This window comes from Bos mutus, chromosome 13, assembly GCF_027580195.1.
Source record: "Bos mutus isolate GX-2022 chromosome 13, NWIPB_WYAK_1.1, whole genome shotgun sequence".
Taxonomy (NCBI): Eukaryota; Metazoa; Chordata; class Mammalia; order Artiodactyla; family Bovidae; genus Bos; species Bos mutus.
In genome coordinates this window covers 1450766-1470603 of record NC_091629.1, presented here as the reverse complement: position 1 = coordinate 1470603, position 19838 = coordinate 1450766, and the positions used below count along the sequence as shown (strand labels likewise).

Sequence of the window (19838 nt, the reverse complement as noted above, 5' to 3'; positions counted from 1 at the left end):
ATGATAATGATAACTTTACTGGGCACATATTATGCAGGCAGTGCTTTAAGCACTTCACATGTATCAGTGGCTATTAGAAAGAAATAGTCATTTATTTCCACTGTAGGTTTTTTTCCTCTGGTTGTGATTTGCCATGGGAAGAGAAAGGATAACATGTTTCTTTGTTATTGTCATATTCACATCGCCTTTTATTCTTGGCTTTGATCACTTAAGATATACATTGGCAAATATTCATTTAAAGTTTTCTGTGTGCCTTCTCTATTAACTTAGTTAGAGATGCATAATGGAGAAGGCGATGGCACCCCACTCCAGCACTCTTGCCTGGAAAATCCCGTGGACGGAGGAGCCTGGTAGGCTGCAGTCCATGGAGTCGCTAAGAGTCAGACAGGACTGAGCGACTTCCCTTTCACTTTCCACTTTCATGCATTGGAGAAGGAAATGGCAACCTACTCCAGTGTTCTTACCTGGAGAATCCCAGGGACAGAGGAGCCTGGTGGGCTGCTGTCTATGGGGTCACACAGAGTTGGACACGACTGAAGTGACTTAGCAGCAGGAGCAGCAGAGATGCATAAAAGAGCAATTTGGAATAGTACTGTGACTCAAAGCATAAAGGAATCCCATTCACTCTGCTTCCACCAGCAAATCTGCATCTTCAAAAGGCCACTGTCTACACGGTGTCCTCCAGAATTTCCCACGCAGCGTTCAGCATGGGTGGTGTGGTGGTGAGTATAGCTGCCTCCAAATCAGCATTCAGATGATTACTTGGCTCCCCAGGTAGTATCGTGAAGAGTCCACCCGCCAGTGCAGAAGACACAAGAGACGTGGGTTTGATCCTTGGGTCAGAAAGATCCCCTGAAGTTGTAAATAGGAACCCACTCCAGTATTCTTGCCTGAAGAATTCAATGGACAGAGGAGCCTGGTGGGCTCCTCTTGCAAAGAGTTGGACACAACTGAGCGTGACCACACACACACATTCAAATAGAAACAGGCATTGTACAATTCAGTCAACTATCATAAAGCCAAATACCAATGCCTACCTGTGTAAATGCTGACTTATCTAATAAGTGGTCTATACTTGATTCATTTTATAGATTCCAGTGTACTTTTCCCACTAACAGTTTGTGAAGAAACCACAAACTGTAGATCAGCTGTCAGTAATTCAAAACTATTATTCTCTCGTAGACTGAGAGCTAATTTTGCTTGTTATCAGTTGTTTCTCATCATCATAGGTATAGAACATTTTGGATAACTTGGCCCATAATATAAACTTCACAGTCTACTTCCATTTTGCATGTATTTTAAATGACCTGAAGGAACTGTAGAAGAACTAACATTTAATCTGTCTGAATTAGGGCATACAGTTCGTGGTCAGATGGCACACAGATCAGAGCTATACTTTCCTAGTATGGCCGTAAGGCTGTTTTTCTTTGACTCACAACAGCATTTTAAGTTTTCTTTCCTACCTTTTTCATAGAGAAAACCTGGACAGTCATTTTTGTCCTGAGCCTAAAGTATTTTCCTTCCTCCTTTCCGGTCTATATGTCTTGTCTGTCGTTCTCTTGCCTCATTGCTGTGGCTAAGACTTCCAGTATTACGCTGAATGAAAGTGGCAGAAGCGGGCCTCCTTGTCTTGTTGCTGAGCTTGAAGTAAAACGCTTTCCATTTTTCACGGTTTAGTGTGTTACCTGTGAGCTTGTCATACATGCCCTTTATTAGATTGAGGTGCATTCCCTCTGTACCCCCTTTGTTGAGAGGTTTTTTTTTCCTCTCACAAATAGATGTTGAATGTCGTCAAACACTTTTTCTGCATCTGTTGATTATTACATGATTTTTAAGCTTCATTTTAAAATGGTATGTCACACGGACTGATTTGTGGATGTTGGACCATCCTTGCATCCTTGGCACAAATCCTATTTGATCATGGCATACGACTCTGTTAGTGTACTACTGAATTCACTTGGTTTCCGCTTGTCTGGAAAACTCTCAATTCTGAACGATACATCTGTTGGGTAGAGTAGTCCTGGTTGGGAGTTTTGTGTTGTTTTCCAGCGCTTTGAACGTATTGTGGCATTCCCTTGTGGCCTTCATTGTTTCTGCTGAAGAACCTGCTAGTAATCTTATGAGGGCTTCTTCTTTTTCTCTTGCTGCTTTTAATAGTCTTTTCTTGTCTTTAACTTCTGACATTTTAATTATAATCTGTCTTTGTGTGGATCTCTTTGAGTTATTTGAAACACTCTGGGCTCCTGGATCTGAATGTCTGTTTTCTTCCCCAGGTTAAGTAAGCTTTCAACCATTATTTCCTTAAATAATTATTCTTGCCATTTGTCTATTTTCCTGGTGGGATCCCTAGAATATGAATGCCCGTCCTTTTTAGTGTTGTCTCATAAGTCCCTTAAGCTATCTTTTTTTTTTTTTTTCATAAAAATTCTCACTATTTGAAGATGATATATGATATTATATAGAGAAAACCTTAGACTCCATCAAAACACTGAACTCATAGGCAAATTTAGTAAAGTCACAGGATTCAAAGTGAATACACAAAAAAACTGTGGTGTTTCTATTCACTAATAATGAAATATCAGAAAGAGAAATTAATAAAACAGTTCCATTTACAGTTGCATCTAAAATAATAAATTTAACCAAGGAGTGTATATAGAAAACTACAGGACCTTAATTGAAAGGCGTGGAAGGAGACACAAATAAACGTAAAGATTTTCTGTGTTCATGATCAGAAGAATTAATATTGTTATAGTTGCCATACTACCCAAGGCAAGCTACAGATTTGGTGCCATCCCTGTCAAAATTCCACTGATAGGCTTCACAGAAACAGAACAAATAGTTGTAAAATTTGTATGGAGCAACAGAAGACCCTGAATGGGCAAAGCAGTCTTGAAAAAGAACAAAGCTGGAAGCAACACGCCCCTTATTTCAAAGTATATTACAAAGCTGTAGTAATCAAAAGAGTATGGTATGGACATTCAAAACAAACATACAGATCAATGGAACAGAATAGAAACCCAGGAAATAAACTTACACGTATATAGTCAATTAATTTATGACGGAGGAGCCAAGAATATACACAGTGGGCAAAGAACAGTCTCAAATGATGTAGGGAAAACTGGACACAAAATTCACACAGTACACAAAAATTAAGAAAATGGATTAAAGATTTTAATGTAAGACCTGAAATCGTAAGACTCCTAGAAGAAAACGTAGGTGGCAAGCCCCTTGACATAGCTCTTGGTGATGATTTTTTTTGAAACTGTTACCAAAGCAGAGGCAAGAAAAGCAAACATAAATGAGTGAGACCACATCACACTGAAAAACTTCTGCACAGCAAAGCAAACTATTGACAAAAAGAAAAGACAATCTAATGAATGGGAGAAAATTATTTGCAAATCATATATTCAAGGCATTAATATCCAAAATATATAAGGAACTCATCAACTCAGTAGCAAAAAAAACAATGTGATTTAAAAATGGGCAGAAGATCTGAATAGACATTTTTCCTAAGAAGACATCTTGATGGCCAGGAGGCACCCGAGAAGATGCTCAGCATTGTTATTCTTCAGGGAATTGCAAATCAGAACCACAGTGAGCTATAACTTCACACCTGTCAGAAGAGCTGTTGTCAAAAAGATAAAAAATAAAAAGTGTTGCTGAGGATGTGAAGAAAAGGGAACCGTTGTCCACTGTTGGTGGGCATGTGAATGGATGCAGCCACTTTGAAAAATAGTGTGGAATTTCCTCAAAAATTTAAAAATAGAACTATCATATGATACCTCAGTTCTCCTTCTAGGTATTTATCTGAAAGAAACAAAGACATTAACTTGAAAAAGATAACCCGTACTCCCATGTCCATTGCAGCATATATTTACGATAGCCAAGATATGAAAGCTACCAAAGTGTTTGATGAATGAATTAAGAGATTGTTTCATATTTAAATATGTATGTATGTATATGTATGTATATACATATATACATTCATAATGAAATATCATTCAGCTATTTAAAAAATGAAATCTTGTCTTTGGACGAATGATGGACCCTGAAGGTAGTATGCTAAATTGAAATAAGTCACAGAAAAACAGATATTTTATGATCTCCCTTATATGTGGAATCTAAAAATTAATTTTAAAAAAAACCTCACAGATAAAGAGGAAAAGTGATTGCCAGAGGCTGGGAGTAAGAGGTGGGAAAAATTGCTGAACTGGGGTCTTTGTTTAAATAAGTCTTTAAAGTATGTATTTCATATGTGCATGTGAAGTATATATGAATGTATACATATATACACATACACACCTTCATATATAAGTTTCTAATTGGGAGGTACCCTCCAGACTGAGAGAGTCTTTATGTCTAGCGTGGAAGAGGAGATTTGGGTAATCCTCTCAGTTCTTAGCAACCACCATCTCACAGCATAGCTGTCTGGATATGCTAAGGAGAGGCTCAGTATGCAGGAGGGGATGAGAGTCTGTGCTGCAGCCTGAGACAGCCCCAGCGCAAATCCCTGCTCCACACTGCTCCCTGTGCCTCGGCCAAGTTCTTTAATCTCTCTTTGTCTTCCTCCTTCCATCCCTCCCCCAACCCTGTCCCTTTAGTTCCTTATTCACACCTATCTCAGGGTCGTTGTGAGAATTAAATTAGTTAGGATACATAAAAAGAGCCTACAGCAATCAGTGCTTAGCCCAGGAAAACTGAGAGCATAGGGGAGATTTCCTCTGTTTTCACCAAAACTGCCTAAATGCTCTACTTACGTAGCAAACACAATTGTGAGCGCCAAGCCCAGCTTCATCCTGATGGAGACGGATCCCACATGTGACTCTGGTTACCTGTATTCTTGTGGAGGCGTCACTGTGTTAAAAGATGTTTTGGGAAGTTTATCGATACATCACCATTTTCAAAAATCAGAGAAATTCAAAGGTCCTTATTCAGTACTGAGAGGTCAACATTCCTAAAACTCCCTTTTTTTCTTCCCAGTCTCCTTTACGCAGAGTATAAAAAGCAGTGATGGCAATGGCAGAATTTCCTTCCTAGAGAGATGGGGGAGCCTCTATGGCTCTGGGAGTTCCTTATGGTCGTAGAAGATCCCTTGACAGTACATCTGCCTTTGGGGTGATGGGCTGCCTCCAGCTGGTGGCAGTTCTTCTGAAATTTATTTTGCCCATTTGCAAAACATTTTGGAGAAAAATTGAGGAAGCGAAGATGCCTTTGGTATCTCGTAGTCTGCTGTCCAACAATATTCGACGTATATTCTCCATGAGTCAGGTTTGCGTTGGCAGGGAGGGAGCGCAAGAGAAGTTCCAGTTCATCTCTCCTGAGCGGAGTCTGTTAATTTTCTCATTCGGCACATGGCTCCTTCATGCATTCACTTCCTCCCTCCCCTCTCCTCCTCCCTTTAAATACTCTGTGGGCAGTAAGCTTATAACATGTGCCATCACGGCTGCTCTTTCTAGGGGTCACAATGGGGTTAATAATGAGGTGCGTGGTGGTGACTCTGTAAAATCCATTTCAGGTTAAAAAATGGCATGTTTTATACTGAGTCTGGTGTTAAAGGTGGTTCACTCATCCTTTGGTGATGGCCAGGGTTAAACAAGTTTCAATACAAATTCTCCTTGGTGTGAGAAACAGGGTCCTGGGTCTTCTAGCCTCCATCTGGGTTAACACTGGCCGTTTCAGCTCAGAATCACCTCCTTAGCCATCACAGGATCGAGGCAGAAAGATCTGGGGAAATGACTCAGACTTCATAGAGTGTGGTTCGTGGATGCTGGTGGTTGTGGCCCAGGCTTGTCTTTGTCACTGGGATGCGACAGGACTCATCGCAAGGGTGGTGACGGCTGCCGCCAGGGGCGTCTGTAGCTCCCTCCCCATGCCGTCACCTCCACAGCCTTTTGGGGGTGCCTTTGCCCTATAGTTACGTCCTCATCTTCATTTCTGTGAGCTGCAGCCTGGCTCTTGGTGACACATCCAAGGCTGACATGTTCCAGAGTGAGAAGCAGCAGGTCCTGCCAGCAGTAAGGGCCTCAGATCTAGGGCCCCTGTGAATGTGGGGGATACGCTGAGGGAGGGCCAGGGGCCGTGCACTCACCTTTAGGAGGCAGGCTACGGGGTGAGGCTTCCTGGAGGCTGGAGCCCTGGACGCTGACAGCTTCCTGAGAGAGTGGGGGCATGGGATGAAACTAGCCCACGTCAGAGAGGAGGGCCCCCAGGTCAAGAGGCCCTGATCGGCCCCCCTAGAGACAGCAGCTCAGTGGGCTGCGGTCACAGTGCCCTTTGCTTTCATGATCAATACTGAATACCCAGATGTAACTGAAAGTAACAGCCAGTTTCTCTCGAAACTGCTTGACTAATCCCCCTTTCATCAGACTTCATCTGCATTTGTTTGTTTGTTTAATTGAAATATAGTTGATAGACAGTATTACATTAGTAATATACAGGTATATAGCAAAGTGATTCAGGTATACATATATATGTATGTGTAATTATATATATTCCTTTATTCTTTTCCATTATAGTTTATTCCAAGATATTGAACATAATGCCCTGTAATATACAGTAAATCCTAGTTGTTTATCTATAGATTTCATTTGCCTTTAAGTAGGACTAAATAGAAACCAACAAGTTACCCAATACCTTACTGTGGAACGTGAGATATGATGTCACTGTTCGGTAATAAAATGTAAAACAAAGTCACATGCAAAGCAGTCTTCAAGGAAATGGGTTTAGAAGGCTTTCTTCATAGAAACATAAACTCGATGAACTCTGTTAAATGCGCTGCCATGAAGCAGATATGTTTCCAAAATACTTGATTTTGCCATTTCCCTGGACAGGCCCCCTGCTGTGGGGAAACTGGAGTAGGACAGCCAGGGCCCTGCTGTGGTCTCTGCTCCAAGGGCAGCTGAGCTGGACTCAAGTCTTAGACTCACTGGGCTTCCCAGCTGGCGCTAGTGGTAAAGAACCCGCCTGCCAATGCAGGAGACATGAAGAGTTGAGGGTTCAATCCCTGGGTCAGGAAGATCCCCTGGAGAAGGAAATGGCTACCCACTCCAGTATTCTTGCCTGGAGAATGAATCCCATGGACAGAGGAGCCTGGCGGGCTATGGTCCTTAGGGTCACAAAGAGCTGGACACAACTTACTGACTTAGCACGAGTGCTTAGATTCACTGCTGCTGTTCCTCCAGGCCTCAAGGAAGCTACCCTGTCAGTGCCACTGGCTAGAGGTTGTAAATCCCCAGGCTCCTCTGTGTAGACAGATCATAGCAATACAGACCAGTGACGGTTTCTTCAGACCCAGCTGATCCTGTGTAACAATGGAGATGCAGCCTTGGCGTAATTAACATGCCTCTTAACATATATACTATGAAGCATTACTCGGCCATTAAAAAGAACAAGGTGATGCCATTTGCAGGAACGTAGATGGACCTAGAGATAGTCGTACTGAGTGAAGTAAGACAAAGACAGACATCGCGATCGCTTACATGTGGAATCTAAAAAAAAGTACAAACGGACTTACTTATGAAACAGAAATAGGGTCACAGATGTAGAAAGCAAACTAATGGTTACCAAGGGGGAAAGGAGGTGAGATAAAGTGGGAGATGGGGTTTGACATACACACACTTCTGTATATAAAGTAAGAACCTGCTATATGGCACAAGGAACTCTACTCATACTCTGTAATGGCCTGGATGGGAAAAGGATCTAAAAAAGAGTGGACACGCGCGTAACTGATTCAGGCAGGAGACTGGAACAGGGACGGCCAAGCTCTTGGGCCCTTCCTGCCATTACTGCTGTCTCCTGCCCAACTGCAGAGCACGGTGCATACCCCCGCCCTCCAGCTCGGGCGGTGGAGGTGGTCAGTGTCCCCATCGTGACAAAAGCTGTGTTGCCAAGCTTCAGCTCTGATGCCACGGGTGTTATCTTCAGTCCTTGAGGAAGGCAGTGAGGGTGTGGCCTCTGGCCGCCAACCCAGGGCCGTTTCTGTTTCAGGGCTGAGATGTGCGCTGCTTTCTCTGTGCTTGAACTTCTCTGATCGTGAGCTTATCCCCGACGGCGGGTCTTGCAGCGCTTTGTCATTTGGGGTTTGGTGAATGAATGGTCTCTGGTGACATCCGTTGCTCCCTCTGTCGGCTACGATGCGTCATCATCATTCGTTAGGAGCGGTGCGGCTCAGTTCTCTGACTCTCTTCCTTCAAGTAGGTTGTTCCTCCCCTGAAATGCCCTTCACTCAAGTCCTGGGTGGCATCAGGGTCCCTTCAGGATTGAGCCTGACCGTCGCTCCAGCTGAGATGTGTTCTGCACTTGCCCTTCCTTTGTGTCGGGTGGCTGTCTGAGTCCCCACGCCGCCTGTGGAAAACACCTGGTGTGTCTCTCTCTACCCTTACGTCAGACACTCTGTTGTGATGAGAACTCTTGTTTACCCGTTATTCCCACCATGTGACAGAGCGGAATGAAGTGAATGTGTGAGTTGTCTTAGCACCCTACTGAGGTGAATCTTTGACACCATTTCCTGTTACAGAGGAGGAATCTCCCTATATTATAATATTATATTATATTGAAACTTTAAACTGGAATGCCCCCTCCTTTGCAGGAACTTCCCTACTCCACTCAACAAGTTCTCCCAAAGTTCTTGGAATCATAAGACTTTGAGGAAGTGACATAACATTACAAGAATAACTCCTCCAAACCGTTTTTTTGTTTTTTTTTTTTTGTCTTCCTTGACATTTACATCCTGTACCTGATCAGGAATTTGAAACTCAAATGAACTGTTCGTGATAATGAGCCATTCCTAATACAGTCCTGATTGAACACCTCTCTCCAAGAAGGTCAAGGCGCTTTACATACAGTTATCACAGTTGGTTTCACAACATCCCTGGACTAGGGTAACTACCTGTTTAGAATCACCTTGGTCTGACAATGCAGATCTCCATAAGGAGATCTCTCCTTCTCCTCTCCGGATCCAGGAGTTCAAGTTCAAACAAACCCAATTCAAGTCCAGAGTGGCCCCGGCTGTTTTATTGCTACCGGTGGTACATTCCTGAGCCTTCTGGATAGTCTTAGATCAGAATCAGGGTCAGTTCTCAGCAACAGCAGGAAAACCCAGAGTCAAGTCTTCACACAATACCCATGGTGGAGTTCTGTTGGTAAAGCGTGCTGGGAAGGCAGAGAAAGACTGCTTTTCCCCAAAGGGATACTGCTGGCGCCTCCAAGCGAGCGTCTCTCTGGTGCCTGCAGCTTCTCCTCGTAGGCTCAGGAGTCCAGACACCGTGTTCGGCATTTGTGGGGGAAGCCATGCAGTTTGTGGGAATTGGTCCTGGTTGAAGAGCAGGGAACTCTGGTTTCTGATCCCAGCTGTGTCATTAACCAGCCCTGTGTCCTTCGTGGAGTCCCTTGTTCCCTTCAGATGTTGAGAGTATTGAATGAGGTGATTCCCAGGGCCCTTGGCAGCTTTAGTCAAATGATTCTGTCCTTGTAGCTCCCAGATTTCCTCATCCAAGGCAATGGCACCCCACTCCAGTACTCTTGCCTGGAAAATCCCATGGATGGAGGAGCCTGGTGGGCTGCAGTCCATGGGGTCGCTAAGAGTCAGACACGACTGAGCAACTTCCCTTTCACTTTTCACTTTCATGCATTGGAGGAGGAAATGGCAACCCACTCCAGTGTTCTTGCCTGGAGAATCCCAGGGACAGGGGAGCCTGGTGGGCTGCCGTCTCTGGGGTCGCACAGAGTCGGACACGACTGAAGCGACTTAGCAGCAGCAGCAGCCCTCTGTGCACATCGCTGATGGATCTGAGGGCTCACAGCACTCTCTCTGTACTGCTTTTCTGATCCTCGTCGCCAGCTTTCTCCTTTAGTTACGTGCATGTCAGTCGCCATGTTGGGTTGGCAGTGTCTTGAAGGCGAGAGTCCTGTTCATTGACTTTTTGTGTCCTGTGTGTAATGTTGGTGCTCTTATCTCTCCTGTAGCTTTAACCCGTGAAATTCATCTGAGTCATTTCAGCTCATTGACCTGTACAAGTGTTTCCTGTCTGGAAAGAGTCCACCCTCATCATCCACCAAGCCTCCTGTCTTCCTCCCTGCCACCTCTTAGAACAAATCTCAAAGTAATTATCTGCATCTATCATATCAACCATTACCTTTCCTGTTACCCTCCCACCACCTGCAAGTTGGCATTCTGGCCCTCACTACCCTCACAGAAGCTGTTTTGATAAATTAAAAAAAAAAAATCCGTATTGCCAGATGCAGAAGGACCATGGGGCACTTTGACGCAGCATCTAACAGCACTCGCTCTGACCACCACCTTGTTCTTGAAACTCCCTGCGTGGCGCCTGTGGGGCACGCGGTTCTGTCCCTGCTTCTCTGGTTGGCCCTTGCTCTGCCTCTGACGACTCGTCTTCCCGCTGTCCCTTGGTTCCGCCCTTGGTTGTCATCTCCCTTCACTCACTTTCTTCTCTGGACAGTTTCAGCCACACCTGTGGCATCAGCCCGCTCCCAGAGCCGTCCTGACAGTCGAGACCCATGTTTCCAGCTTCACACCAAATGCAGGGCGTCCTGACCTGTGCCCCTCAGTCTCTGCCCACCGCCTCCCCGGCCAGCTTTCTCGTGTTTCCCCTGTTGAGGCAGTTACTTGTAGGGCACAGCATTGTGTGCAGGACACAGAGGTGAAGTGAACAGGCCGGGGCCCCGCTGCACATTCAGCTGTCCAGGCCTGGGCTTCTGCCACCACCAGCCAGTTCCCTCTGAGGTTCAGGCCTTCACCAGCTTCCGGGGACTGTTTGTAGTCAGTCGCCTCTGAACTGTCCCCCTCAACTCCTGAGTCTCCACCCTCCAACGCTACAGCCAAAGGTGGCTTTTCGAGAAAGCAAATGGGATCTCATGGCTTTGCTGCTTAAACATTATATACCTGATCGCTGACTTTTAGGTGAAATTGCAATGCCTTAGCCTGTGAGATGGCACCCCACTCCAGTACTCTTACCTGGCAAAGCCCATGGACGGAGGAGCCTGGTAGACTGCAGTCCATGGGGTCGCTAGGAGTCGGACACAACTGAGCGACTTCACTTTCCCTTTTCACTTTCATACATTGGAGAAGGAAATGGCAACCCACTCCAGTGTTCTTGGCCTGGAGAATCCCAGGGACGGTGGAGCCTGGTGGGCCTCCGTCTCTGGGGTCGCACAGAGTCGGACATGAGTGAAGCAACTTAGCAGCAGCAGCAGCAGCCTCCAAGATGGTCAGCAGCCTGGACACCAGCTGCCCCGGCACCCCTTCTCATGTGCCCCCCACACTGACACAGACACTCACACTGCACTGCCTCCAGGAGGGCCGGGCGCTTCCTTACCACCGTTTCTGTGTGTGGGACAGTCCACCGGCTGCCCCCCTCCTCTGCTGGCAAGTCTGCCAGCCTTTAGGACTCAAAGCAGACGGGCCCTTTGCCACAGCACCCCCACGGCCCTCACCAGGCAGAGTGAAGTGCCTGCTCCCCTGGACTCCCACAGCCCCTTTTCTGAAAAGACAAGTCTGCTTACTGACCCCTAAGCGTTCCACTCTCATCCTGGTCTCTTCTCTACAAATTGAACGTATTAATGAGTGGAGTGGGAATACAAGTGGACCCCACACCTCAAGGCCTGTGTTCTGTGCGTAAGAGCACCTTGCCTTGGAGCGTAAACGAAGCAGCTCTGAATTATTTAGCCTCTCATCCCCGGTACTGCTCTCTCGTCCTCTTCCTCTAGTGTTTGGAAGACCCTGGCAGGCATTAGGTGCACGTGGTCTCGACCGCCCGATAATCACTTCCCATCATTTCGGTGCCAGAGCCAAGTAGCATTCCCCTTTCATTTAAATTAGATAAAACCCAGAGCTGTGGCTGGCAAGTGAGGGAAGTCCACTGGGGAAATTAAAGGTTCAGACAGAATGGGACCCATTATAATAAAAGCATTTGCACAGCCACTGATTCCATCTACCCCGTGGCGTCGACAGTCCTTGGGGTAGGATGAAATATGAAGCGAGAGAGCCTGTGAAAGTCATTTGAGGAATTTATTTTAATTGGAAACGGTGGCAGCTTTCTGTGCTTGGAGTCAACTCTGCAGATCACGCACAGGAGTGTGATTGGCATCATTTAAAGAGCATGGAGCATCTTGTTCCTCCAAGATGCAGGATCTTGGTCCCACGCTGTCTCAGGTGCTTCCTCCACCTACATGCGCACTGAATGGGATTGTCAGCCCCTCCCTCATCCTTTACTCCCTCCCTCTCGCCTTCTGTCCATTCTTTCACTGCCTTTGCATTCCTGTCTCATACTTCATGTTTAATAAAAATTAGATGATGACACCTAAATCAATCAATGGGTCAACCTGCAAATTACTCAGAACTCTAGAACCCAAGAAACAGCCATGCAGCAGACATAGAATGACCAGGAGAAAAGTGGACCATCTGTAATCATTTGTAGTAACACAAAATAACGATAGCTGTTTTTTCCTATGCCTCATTTGTTAAGCACATCACATGCGTCTTCTCTGATAATTCTCTCCAGCCCTACTGTATAGATGTCACCTCCATCTTACAGAAGAGGAGACTAAAGCTCAGAGGAGATGCTTGCCCAGGGTCACGCTGCTATAATGAACGGCAGAGCCAGAATCACCTGTCAGATCCTAGCAGAAACCACACTGAGTGGTAGAACCAGATTTTGAACTTGAACCTGACTGCAAAGCTCACGTGTTATGATACCGTGTCACAGAGCCCTGGGACTTAAAAGCATCCTGTTGCTGAACATCAAACACACGCTTGCATTTAATATATAATGGTTCCTGTTAACTGAGAGAGGTCTCGTTGTTATTTAAATGCCTTATGAAGGTATCTGTAGTCTTGTTGAGCAGCATGGGGTTCTGAGACTGTTGAACTGTTGTTCAGTCTGCCTTACCTTCTCACTTTTCTGTTTTTAGATGCATCATCCCATTCAGATGAAACCTGCAGATAGTGAAAAATCAAACGGTAGGTGGTGACCAATTGTCTCCTATTAATGTCTGTTTTCTTTAGCACAGAAGTGAGGCTGGTGGGGGGAGGGGGGTGTGGGGAGGAGCTGGCTGTTTCTCTGGGGAAGGCAAAGAGATGTGCTCCAGGAGCTTCCATTGGGGTGGGCACCTCTGGAGAAACCTGAACTTCAGTCCCCCTCCCTCCTGTATCTGGTGTAAAGACCTGTGAAGATGCTACAAGTGGCGGTTTTCCGTGTCCCTCTGTTTGGGATGTGATTGGTATGGTGACCCTATGGCCTTTGGCTCTTGTCTGTCTCCTCTGACAGCCGCACAGGCTCCCAAGGGGGAGGGATGACCTTACACCAGGCAGAGAAGCCAGGTGAGGAGGGCCTCGCCCACCAGGACTTGGGCTGTCTTTTTTTCCCCCCTTTCCTTTGGTCCTCTGGCTTTGAGAGTGTCTGATTGCACTTTTCTCTAGGTTGTATCCATGCATTTGAATCTATATTCATTCAGAATTCAGTCTGCTGGTTAATAAACACACACTTAAGTGCAAAAAAATATATATGTATGCATTTGATGACGTCCGTGGAATAATTGACTTGCCTCTCCATGACACCAGAGGGTTGATGGGCACATTTCTCTCTGGAGTTTCTGCTTCGACTTGTGCAGACTGTCTCTCCTCGTTTTATTCTTGGGATTGACTGAATGTGTGTTAGAGGAATCTCCTGCCTTCCTGGAGCTCAGCACCCCCATCCCACAAGACTGACACAATCAGCGTGGTTTCCGGCCTCCAGGCATCTCTGCACCTCATTAATTAGTCATGGGGCAGAAGCCACGCACTCGGAGATCCGCATATCCGCGTGTGTAAATTATGATGAGACTCTGCCTCTCCACGAGGTGTGTTTTTGCTGATTGTAGTGCATCCCATTTTCTGGCCCCATCAACTGGAAAGTTCTGAAGGAAGTTCCCTGCCGTATGGGGATACTGCAGGCACTGGGCTCGCCTGTCGGGGAGTAAACATTGGTGCTTCACCACCATCCTGAGCAGCCACACCCTTCTCTTCGGGTCTGATTCCTTTTCCTACAGTTCTTTATCGCAGCCGTGGTGTTGGGTGTCAGAGGGCCTAAAACCCACCACTGCTTTGTTTTGGGTCTTAGTCCACTCGCTTTGTCCTTCGTTTGACAATTCTTCGTCAGTTACTTACTCTGTGCCGGGCAGGTTGCCAGGGGCCGGGGCTGCAGCAGTGAATTTTTAAAAGCAGAAAAGGACACAAAAGACACTGTCCACTCCCTCCTGGAACTCGTGTCCGTTGTCACTGGTTTCAGTATCTGACAGTCATGGAGAGATTGGACTTTAATCTCATTCATAGAATAGGAATAAAGGTAACTGCCTCTCAGAGCTGATCTTTTTTCCTGGATATTTGGGCTAGTGCTGTAAGTGACTGAGCACTTGCATAAAGTGTGCCTGGTGTCCCCACCCCCACTCTTCCCTGGCCCTTAGGACCCTGCACCCCGTGTGTCTGCCCAGGCAGAAGGCAGGCTCCCTGAGCCCACATGCTCCAGGTGGGCATGCCTGCAGTCCGTTCTTTTCCTCCTGGGAGAGGGGAGGGATGGAGCTGGTATTTGTGGGATGAATCAGCGAAGGTCATGCTGGAGTGTCCAGCCACCAGGAGATGCTCCCTGTCCTCTGGCTCCATAATCCTCCACACTGTCAGGACGCCGATCATGGGATCAGAGTCTGCAGAAGAGGCTTCATTTGAGCCTTAGGCCATCGTGATAAACCTGACAGAGAACTGAGTTAAAAACGTGAGACTTAAAATACCTGAAGAGTTGAACCAAGAGAAGGTTTCTTCTGCAGTTTCTGCTGGGCAGGTACAAACCGTGACTGTCCTCTGGACACTGAAGGTGGTGTGTGCTTGGGTCTGGAACCACAGCAACAGGATACAACTGCCAGGGACACACCCTATTTTGCACAGTCTCAGAAGCCAAGCAGGACTGGGTACTGTGTTACTAAGATGAGCAAATACCCAAAAATGCCAGGTCTCAAGCCCTCTTTCGAGGAGCCCGGACTTGACCCCTGACCCTGCACTTGTTGGCTGTGACCTTGGGCAAGTTCCTCTAACCTCACCCAGCCTCCACGTCTCCAGCTGTAAGAGGGGCTGTGGTCTTCTAGTCTGTGCTCTGCCTGTACGGCCCACCTGACGGCGTCATCCCACAGTTGACATCTGCAGAACTTAGGGTCACACCTGGTGCGAGGCGAGCATCCACTCTACTCCGCTGAGGACATAACTCCAGCCCTTAGAGGCAGCTTCTCTGGTGCCTCCTGAGAGCAGAGGCCGGCCCTTCCAGCCCTGGGCTCTTCCTGCCAAAGCTTAGTTCTGAACACACAAAGGAAAACCCACAAACCTTTCTGGGCCGTCGGTCCCTTCGCTTGCAGATTGAACTTCATTTTCTGAATTTTCAGTTAAGAAACAAAAAGTCAAATAGTATAAAGGGACCGAAGGTGGCTTTTAAAGAGCTCTTCTTCACAGAGGCTCCCGCCTTGCATAGTCATGAGCAGACTTCAGGGTTCTCCTTGGACCTGAGTGGAAGAAGGAGAAAGGTATTATGTCCCAAAGCCAGGGATACAAGCTGCAGGCCTTTTCTGATGTCACATGGCATTTTTAACAGGTAAGCATAGTTTCTGAGAGGCTTCCCTGGTAGCTCAGCTGGTAAAGAATCTGCCTGCAATGCCAGAGACCCCAGTTCAGTTCCTGGTTAGGAAGATCCCCTGGAGAAGGGAATGGCTCCCCACTCCAGTACTCTTGCCTGGAGAATTCCATGGACAGAGGAGCCTGGCAGGCTGCAGTCCACGGGGTCACAGAGTCAGACACGACTGAGAGACTTTTACTTTAACTTTTTACTTTTTCATAGTTTCTGCAGCTCAGGGAGCATCAAGATTTCTTGGGCTCAGATGCTCAAAATAGCTCCTGTGGCTGTGAAAGAAGTATAATGAGCTGTAATTGCACTTTTTTTTTTTTCTGAGTTTGCTGACATTTATGGATGGCACAAAGGACTCATCATAGTGAGACAGTTACTCTCTTCATTATCAGTGTGTTCAGATTTCTCCAACTTCATATTTGCTGAGCAAGATTCATCACAGATTCATTAGTGATGGACAAATGAACTCCAGAAAAGCAATCGCTCCTTTAAGCTTTTGTCCACTCAGGGATTCTGACAGAGGGAACCTCTGCTGAGCCCAGAAATGTGGTTTGTTATTCGGTTACTAAGTCATGTCTGACTCTCTGTGATCCCATGGACTGTAGCCCGCCAGGCTCCTCTGTCCATGGGATTTCCCAAGCAAGAATCCTGGAGTGGGTTGACCTTTCATTGTCCAGGGATCTTCCCAACCCAGGGATCGCACCCAGGTCTCCTGCATTGCAGGCAGTTTCTTTACCACTGAGCCACCAGGCAGGGAAGCACCCCCCGCCTCCCCGCCCCCGCCAGAAATGTGAGTCTGCTCTTGTATGTTCCCTGCACTTGAATGTTTTCTGGAACAAACCTGCGAGATCTCCACCCTTCCTGGAACCTGTGCTTCCAGTGGCTCTGGCGTCAGCTGTAGCCTCCAGCACATTTATGCAGACTCCCAGCGTTTCATCAGTACTTCATGTTCTTGCACTTCTACTGCGCCAGGCATCCAGAAAAAAGATCCTACTCTGGACCAGCAATAAAACATCAGGGACTTTGAGAAGAACACACTGAACATATGCCCGGTCTCAACAGCACCCACCTTTTGTGGCTCTTTTTCCCTTGCACCTAGTTGAGTGGGTGGTACAGGAAGAGCGTTTGAGGAGGCGTGGATTATTGCAGGGACCAGCCACATTCACACACACACACTCTTCTTCATTCTCTCTCCCATCAGAGGGCCTGTTTCCAGCTTTTAATCCTCCATCGCCATGTAGAAAAATCAACCAACTGTGCAGGATTGAAAGTTAAAGGCAGTTGCTGGGTCTCAAGTCAGTCCAGCAGTGGGCGATGAGGAAGTCATGGTGGTCGCCTTTGGTTCTGGGCTTGGGGTCCCAGGGGCTGGAGCCGTGTGTACTTGTGAGGTCACACTCCTAGCTTCAAGGATTCTTTTTTGATTCTGTGGACAGAATGTCAGGTTCATTTTGCTTTAACTTCCAGCCTCACGGCCTGTCAAGGGTCCCGAGAGCCTTGCATCCAGAAATGCCATGTAAGCCCCCATCTCTTTCCTCAAGGCCTCTGAAACCTCCAGTGACCGGGCATCCAGTTCCAGGCTTGTGAGAGCCAGTGTGAGGGGACACTGTCTGTCCAGGGAGGGTGCGGCCTGGAGAGATGGGGATCTGGATCCCCTGCAGTCACTTGCTGATACACTTGGAAAGGAAGAAATCATTTTGAAATTCAAAGTAGACTCTGGGATTCAGAGGCCATAATTAAATGCCGTATGTTAGCACCAACACATTGGAAAGTTGTTAATGAATTCAGGCCGCCCCAAATACAGGTGCAACTTTGACAGGTTGTACACCAGGGTGTTAGCACAGACTTACGGTTGAGGGTGGGGGCGCGTTAAAAATTAAGTTTCTAGTCCCTGAACTTAAAAAGTCCCCATGTACCTGTAATATTAACCCTTCTCATTTACTCTGTGGAAGGGGAGCTGGCAGTGGTCGCTGCTGTGAATCCACTTTCAGCTTGGCCGCCAGCATTCGTGGCCACCCTGACTGTGTAGCCCCTGGCGTATGAAGCATTTCCCCTCATTCATTCATTGGTTATCCTAAAGGAAGATGGACTTTTCCTCCAGAGGGCGAAGACGTTATCTTTTAAATCTTTTTTTTTTTTTTTTTTAGTTTCCCTAAAGCACTTAGCAGAACATTATGGATGTGGTAGGTTTATTTAAGCACCTGGCATTCTTGTGGATGGAAAAAAATTAGTGAGCTACGTAACTGCTTGGGAGTGCTTAGGCAAGGCCCAGCAGAAAATGCCTCTAACGTTGATGAAAAAGTTAAGTGAATTCAGGATGATTATGTTTATTTAACATGTCGACGGAACTGTTCGGCAGTCCTTAGAATGGGAATCTGAGGACTAAATTTCAGAAATAAATTTTCACTGGAAGATCCAGGCGAACTCAAGGAAAGCTCGGTATTTGTAGTTAGTCCCATTTTGCCATTGCAGTAAACAAGGTCCAGCTGTTAAAACCACAGAGCAGCTTTGGCTCAAGAGATTGCTGCCATTCAGGTTCCTATATAGATGCACACACGTGGCAACACATACGCACATGTCCACTCACACATGCATACACACATGTGGCGACACACGTGTCCACTCGCACGTGCATACACATGTGGCGACACACGTGTCCACTCGCACATGCATACACACATGTGGCGACACGTGTCCACTCACACATGCATACACACGTGGCGACACACATGTCCACTCACGTGCATACACACGTGGCAACACACATGTCCACTCACACATGCATACACACATGTGGCGACACACGTGTCCACTCGCACGTGCATACACACAGACGTGTCCACACACATACGTTACACACACATCCACACACAGGGCAGGAAGGTAGCACTTTCGGTAGCATGTGGGTGGTGCAGCTTTTCTTTTAAGCTGACACTTGTTGCTGAAAAAAGAGACAGTGATGTTTCCTCCCTCTGCTTGTGGGAGTTTACCCTCCACTGAGGCCAGGAAGTCAGGATTTCCTAAGTGGTTTCCTTTTTTTTTTAATATTCTTATAGAAAGAAATCACTTTTGAACTTCTCAGGAGCTTCACGTTTAGATGACTCTAGCATTCCCACCCCAACAAAGCTCAAACCCTGAGAACTATTTTGGTTAAATACCGTAATTATAGGTTTACCAGGGAAACCAAGGACCAACTGGGACTTTATCCTTTGCTTTTGTTTGAAAGAACCAAAACTGGATTCTTCTGGATAAGAAGAAATACAACAGAAATTAGTTTTTTACTCATCGAGATATCAGCCATAGCTTCCTGAGGGTGGGAAGGGGTCGGGATGGTTTCCCTCCTTCCCTAAGTTCTCCTCCCTCCTCGGTCCCATTTCCATCAGTCCCGTGTGTTCCCCTTCTGGTTTAGGGGAATGCCTCATGCTGTCAGGGTCCTCACACTGGAGCTCAGAAGCTCCCATTGGCAAGAAACCATCCTCTGTGGGATCTGATGCTTCTAGAAATGCTTGGATCCTTGGGCCAACCCAAGCCTCGACTTAACTGAGCTTCACCAGCTCCTACTAGGTGACCGGGACTCCACTTACTCTGACAGGAGAAAAAAGGATTTCTTAAATTAAAAAATCTTCATCTGCACAAAGCAACTGGGGTTCTCCACAGCCTCTGCCCAAGAATTAGAGCCTGTGATCCCTATTGCTTCCTCGACAAGGCTCAACAGGGTCAAGGGCCCTGGACCACTGGTGACCTTCCTCCCGCACTGAGCCCGTCTCTGCCCACCAAGCAGAAAGTCATACACATGATACTTCAGTAAGGCTGCCTGCCTCTGCGCACCCCAAGGACCGGCCTTGTTCTACCCTAACTCTGTGCCTTGTCTGGTTAATATGTGATGTCCCCAGCCCACTACCAGTCCATCCAGACCCTGCCAATGCTTCTTAAAAGTCCAGCTTCAATTCCACATCTAATATCAAGCCTTTCTCAAGCTCTGGAGCACAATTCATAGTTCACAGGGATTGTGGAATTGTGGTTTTCAGCCTGAATTCCTTGGAACCCTCTTTTCTCTTCATTGTCTTAGGAGCCACAACCAGTGTGGAAAGAGGGGCTGGTAGAAAGGGATTCTGAAGTCCACGAGCCTCCAAACCCAAGTGCTTCAGTTCTGTTCAGTTTAGTTGCTCAGTCGTGTCCGACTCT

The 19838-nt window shown here is 46.8% G+C and overlaps 1 protein-coding gene across 7 annotated transcripts in view; it reads left to right on the top strand.

The window, feature by feature from the left end:
- The window catches only part of CELF2 (CUGBP Elav-like family member 2), a 559335-nt gene that overhangs the window by 473856 nt on the left and 65641 nt on the right, over positions 1-19838 (top strand). For all 7 annotated transcript variants that reach the window (XM_070380896.1, XM_070380900.1, XM_070380898.1 and 4 more), the window contains one exon: positions 12928-12976. In XM_070380896.1, coding sequence (XP_070236997.1) covers positions 12928-12976 — 49 coding nt within the window. The remainder of the gene's footprint in view (positions 1-12927; positions 12977-19838) is intronic.